Below are 6,000 nucleotides of genomic sequence, written 5' to 3' on the forward strand. Positions count from 1 at the left end.
TGAGACAGGAAGTAGCGAGATGAGAGGGACTCCTGCGATGGAAGCTACAGGTTGGCTGTGTGGGACTTTGATTAAACACAAATGAATTTAGGAATAAGAAACATCAGTTTCCCGACATCAGACGGTAAAGAGCAGAACTGAAAGAAGCTTCGCTAACCTGGAATAAAAGAGTCATGAACGCAACGTAAAAAGGTTAAAAAAAAAACACATTTCCCAAACAGAATTATATTTAGTCAAATTAATAAAAACCAGCTTCCAGATACTGAACCTGCTGCTTTTAGGACCCAGGGCAGTTTTTAGGGCCCTGCTTTGTTTGGTGATGCAGCTCTCGAACACCAAACCATCCAAACCATCAGTCGAGGGAAGTTTTTGCCAAGGCTGAACAATTGAGGAAAATTAGATAATTGAGAGGTAACCACCTGGAGATAATAATAATCACCTGAATATCTACATGTGCTCCTTTTTTCATACGTCTCAATCTTTGTGAAAGCTGCACAAGCCGAGCATGGTTTACATGTGAGGGAAGTAAATAAGATCTGGGTATAAGAGTTTTGGAGAATCCGGCACATGTAAACATCTTATTCTGGTTAGCTAGTGCACATGACAACACAGAAGGGCTTTATAGGGCACCTGAGATCACCTGACAGGTTAAAATAATCAATCATTATCGGATAAACTGATTGTTAATGTCTTTTTAAAGCTCCATATTTTCTTCTTCTTCTGTGTTTTATTTGAAGTGTTGATCCATCAGAAGATATAAAAACCATCTCAGTGTAGTTTTACATCTCCTCTCTCAGGCTTCTCTCTGCAGCTCTAGTAACAACAGGTCTGTGAGCCAATCAGAAGAGAGGAGGCTCTGAGCCTCTCTTCTGATTGGCTGACTGTTTTCTGAGTGATCCAATAAAAATATAGCAAATTTTAGGTAAACACTCAGAGAAACCAAATCCTACAAGGTTTGGATGGTGGGTCCAGGTGGGCGGGGCTTGGTGACTGCTTTGTTGTGACATCACAAAGTTCCAGAAGTCCTGACGGCTGGTTTTAAGGCTCAGTTTCTGAATACAGGCTGTGTGCATTTCTCTGTGGACTGAGGCTTTGATACTTTCACAGTATTAATATAGAAGTTAGAGCTGATCTATAATCACACTACACATGGACACACACCTTTACACTGGAGGAGCTTTAAGATTTTTATATTAGTTGTTTTCAGGGTTTTTCACCAATGAAGCAACATGAAGTTTAAGAACCAGTCTGTCACACAGAAGGAAGTGGGTAGAAAAGAGAGAGAGAGATTGATTCATGTCTGTCCCATAAAGTGAAGATATATAAACGAGGGCCTCCAAATGCTTTCTGTTGCACTCCCTTTGATATCTGTGTGTGTGTGTGTGTGTGTGTGTGTGTGTGTGTGTGTGTGTGTGTGTGTGTGTGTGTGTGACTTCTTAATGACCTTAATGGTCGTGGTAATTGTACAGTTTATGTTTATTTTCATGTCGATGCTTTTGAGTGTGTATAGGTGTGTGTGTGGTGTGTGTGTGTGTGTGTGTGTGTGTGGAAAAGGATTTATTTGTGTGTGTTACTTACGCACAAACCTACATTCAACCTACACATACAATTACACCACATATGGTCACCACATGTGGCAGCTGAGAGCACTTTGTGTGTGTGTGTGTGTGTGTGTGTGTGTGTGTGTGTGTGTGTGTGTTTCATGCCGCCGCCCTTTGGACGTAAATGGAAAAAAAATTGCAGGTGGATGGGACATTCAGTACATGAACTCGCCGTCGCCTGGCCACACACACACACACACACACACACACACACACAAACACACACACACACACACACTGAAATTACACAATGAAGTCATTCATCTACATTACACTCATTCTGCCATAAAAGAAAAAAGACTGGCTGGTCTTTTTGAGTTCACGTACATGCACACACACACACACACACACACTCTCTCTCTCTCTCTCTCTCTCTCTCTCTCTCTCTCTCACACACACACACACACACACACAGTGGCTCAGCAGTCTGTCGAATGAAACCTGAGGTCTACGTTAGCTGCGTTAGCTACGTTAGCTGCGTTAGCTACGTTAGCTATGTTAGCATTGTAATTGTCCATGTACGTTGGATTTCCAGCTCCATGTTTGCGTGAAGAAGCTGTGTTAGCTTCTGTTCTTCCAGCTTTGAGTCACTTTGTGTTTTCACTTTTATTTCAGATCTGAATCACGTTTCTGAAGTTTTTTTAATCCAGATTCCAAAAACATTTTGACAAAGATAAAAACAAAGATTATGTTATTACGGTCAATTAATACTGAATGTTTCCCATGAGCCTTAGCTCAGAGGTGACCTGTCAACCTGTCAGACCTTCAGTCGTTGCTTCTGATTCCTGAAACAAAACAACATGGCGGCCATTATGGAGATCTTTCACCAGATATCTGGTGAAAGGATTTGACAGTTAGAGGTCATAGGTCAATCTGTGACATCATGTCAGCTGTTACAGGCCGTTAGAGACTCCTGGTGAGGGTTTTATTTGTTTGTAATAATTATACTATGTGTACTATATGTGTCAAAGTGAATGTAGTAAAGACTTTCTCATGTTCACATCTGGACGCTGTAAATTCAAACATCTGTACCGACATAGAAACTAACAGCTGACAGCGGTGACGTCCTTAACCTGCTCCGTGTCCAGCTGATGGGCTTAGCAGTTTACAACAGCATCGCTCTGGACATCCACTTCCCTCTCTACTGTTACAGGTAAGACTGTGTGTGTGTGTGTGTGTGTGTGTGTGTGTGTGTGTGTGTGTGTGTGTCTAAAAAGCAGCAGCAGGAACGTTTATCTCGAATTTAATGCAACTTGTAATTTAGTTTAATTATTTCTGAATGTTTCCCCTCCCTCGCAGGAAACTCCTCACTCCACCCACTGTACCATGTGACCAGAATGCCCTTGTCGGCATGGCAACCGCCACCCTGGACGACCTGCAGCAGATCATGCCAGTAGGTGTCTTAACCCCCCCCCCCCCCCCCCCCTGATGAAATACGAGCTCAGAAACAAAGACCAAAGTCTGAAGAGAGAGAACTTTAGTTTAATTCTAACCTGCACGATTCAGTGGAAACAAACTGAAGTCCTTTAGGGAGGGAAATAAAGATAACACACTAAAATAATGTGGTTGCATAAGTCTGCACACCCTCTTCTAACTGTGCTCACAATTAACCAATCACATCCACACTCATGTTAATTAGTAGTCAGTACAAACGTGTTGTCAATTAAAATGAGGAATTGAAGCTCAGCTGTTCTGGTAGGATTTTTCTGACGTCTTCTTCTTCTTCTTTTTAACAGCAGCATGTCGATGTTTTATATCCTCTGTACCTGCACACACACTCACTTGTGTTAAACTCTTTTAATGTCTGAGTCTTTCCTGCCAACACCTGCATTCACCTGGTCGGCCACTAGAGGGGGCCGGAGTTACACCTTTAATCTCTTTCACCCTGTTAATCCCTTTAATCAGCATCCTGCTCTGCACTTCTACCACACTACTCTATCTCTCCATTGTATATTCTTTCATGCAGATTTCTGTGTTGATTTTAAAAACATTATTTAAAATAATGTGTAAAGTACACCATGTTCTTCCCCCTGTGGATCCATGCGCATCAAACACTCGACTCGTCCAGGTTTTTCTCCACAGGCGATGCGTTTCGGTTAAATTCACACCGAACGACGACTTAGAAAGTCGAGTTTCAGTGGTTTGAGTGTTCCCAGATGTGAAGCCTACACACACGCACACACACACACACGCACACACACACACATTTACATTTTCTATGAGACTCCTGTGTGCCGAGGTTTATATGAGCATGATAGTGAAGTGTTGTTATTTGGTTGTGTTACGCAGCAGTTTGTGCAGCCACAGGAACAGAGACGTCTGTGAGTTGAAGCAGCTGGAGCCTGTTTTCATTTACACTGACAGAGAAGCTGCAGTCAGAGATGAACCGTGTCATACATGCAGTTGCTGAAAGAGACTGAGGGGCCTTCGAGCAAGGCTTTAAACTCTGCAGAGACCTGCTGCAGGAAGCTCACAGTGTGACAGCAGCAGAGGGAGAAAGATCCTCACACACACACACACACACACACACACACACAGAGGAGGTGCTATAACTGGCCTTCTGGTTACGTAACAGCAGGACACCAGATATGAAGCTGCAGTTGGCAGCGGCACCAGAACTCTGGTGACTGCACACGAACAAGCTCCATTCAAACATGAATCTGATCCAGTAACAGAGTGTTTGACACTGCAGTCACATGGTCTCTGAAACAGTGCAGTTAGACGAACAGGGAATAAACAGTGGATGAATGGATGAATGGATGAATGGATGGATATTTAAGAAAACTTTAAATCAGGATTTACAGCATGAAGTTTAATCTGAGAAGTTGCGTTCACTAACACAGATGTGCTGCGAAGAGAAAAATGTTAATGAATGAATGAACAGGTGATGATGATGATGATGATGATGATGATGATGATGAAGACACACACCCGTCCAGCTCTTGTGGAGGTTGATTAAAGTTCCTCACCTTCAGCTGTGAGTGTGTGAAGAGGAGCTTTGGCTGCGACACCAGGGGACGGACGTCTTCTGTCTGTAACTTCCTGCTGCCAGTTGCTCCGACAGATCTGATGCTGCGTCCTGTGTGTGTCTGCAGGAGCTGGCTCACGGGTTGGGAGAGCTGCTGAGCTACGAGGGGAATGTGGAGGAGGATTTCTACCTCACCTTCCAGGTGAGAAAAACTGCACTGACAGTAAAGCTGCAGGAGTTACTGCCATTTTGTTCTCGGGGCGTCCCGTTGTCATGGACACGATATCTCAGAAACACCCTGACGAAACTTCTTCAAATTTGGCACAAACATTCACTCATTCAAGGACGAACTGATTCCATTTTGGTGGCCAAAGGTCAAAGGTCAAGGTCACAGTGACCTCGCTAAACACAGTTTTGGCCTTCACATTTGGCACAAGACTCGAGGAAACATGAAAGGCTTTTTAACCATAACTCTTCACACAGCAACGAAGACAAACTTTCACACAAAAGGTTAATATATATATATATATATATTAAATAATATTTATATTTAATCTGAAAGCAGTCTGAGCAGCGGAGGCAAACGACCACGAGGCGGCGATTCTACTTCCTCTTGTTTAAAATCGTGAAGGGAAAAAGAAACAGCTGTAGTGTGTCAGTCTGAGTGATCAGCTGTTCAAATAAAACTGTAAATAATGACTTTATTGGTTTTTATTGATCACAGATGTGAGAAGGATATGAGTACATTTAAAAACTCTACAGGGACAACACACACACACACACACACACACACACACTCCACAGATGTCATGATTAAAGTGTCTCGGCATGTCGTGCATGACTTGCTGACAGTCAGCTCTCTCTGCTGTGCAGCTTTATTTAGACCAGGCCGTGATCCGGATCAATAAGTCTGGATCTGATGTTTGTTTTATCCATCAGGAGTCAGAGTTTCAGTTGGTACGAGGGGTGTGGCTCCAAATATCTTACATGTTCTCACAAAGCGATTAACAGGAAGTAATGACCATGTTTGGGGCGGGATGACAACTTTCCAAAGCTGCCATCAAATATCAGATTAATAAAGATTTATTCTTTAAAACAATAAGTTCCCTGATTTAAATATATTGTATTTTATTCAAGCTACGTTTTGTAAAACTGCTTTTGTTCAGACGATAATTAACGACTCTTTATCAGCCACTTCAGGACATTATCTGTGTGTCAGCGATGTGTTTTAATTTGTAGTTAAATGAAGTGGTGAGTTGCAGTGTGAGGAGAAGCTGCTCAGTAATGATCTGAAACATGACTCAGCTCCTCGCCCTCAGCGTTACATGACGTGACATCAGCAGGTTTCTGAGCTCGCTGCTCCTGAGCGGAGTAACCACATATAATGGGAGCTTTGTGCAGCGTGTGTGTGTGTGTGTTTGTGTGTGTGTG

General features: G+C 42.8%; 1 protein-coding gene across 1 annotated transcript in view; it reads left to right on the forward strand.

Moving 5' to 3' along the window:
• hectd2 (HECT domain containing 2) overlaps positions 1–6,000 on the forward strand; it is a 39,366-nt gene that overhangs the window by 25,118 nt on the left and 8,248 nt on the right. Inside the window, exons 15-17 of the mRNA XM_023394686.2 lie at positions 2,690–2,754; positions 2,901–2,994; positions 4,697–4,771. Of these exons, the coding sequence (XP_023250454.1) occupies positions 2,690–2,754; positions 2,901–2,994; positions 4,697–4,771 (234 nt within the window). The remainder of the gene's footprint in view (positions 1–2,689; positions 2,755–2,900; positions 2,995–4,696; positions 4,772–6,000) is intronic.

This window comes from Seriola lalandi, unplaced genomic scaffold (genome assembly GCF_002814215.2).
Source record: "Seriola lalandi dorsalis isolate HSWRI2012SDOR001 ecotype SW California unplaced genomic scaffold, Sedor1 jcf7180002054952, whole genome shotgun sequence".
NCBI lineage: Eukaryota > Metazoa > Chordata > Actinopteri > Carangiformes > Carangidae > Seriola > Seriola lalandi.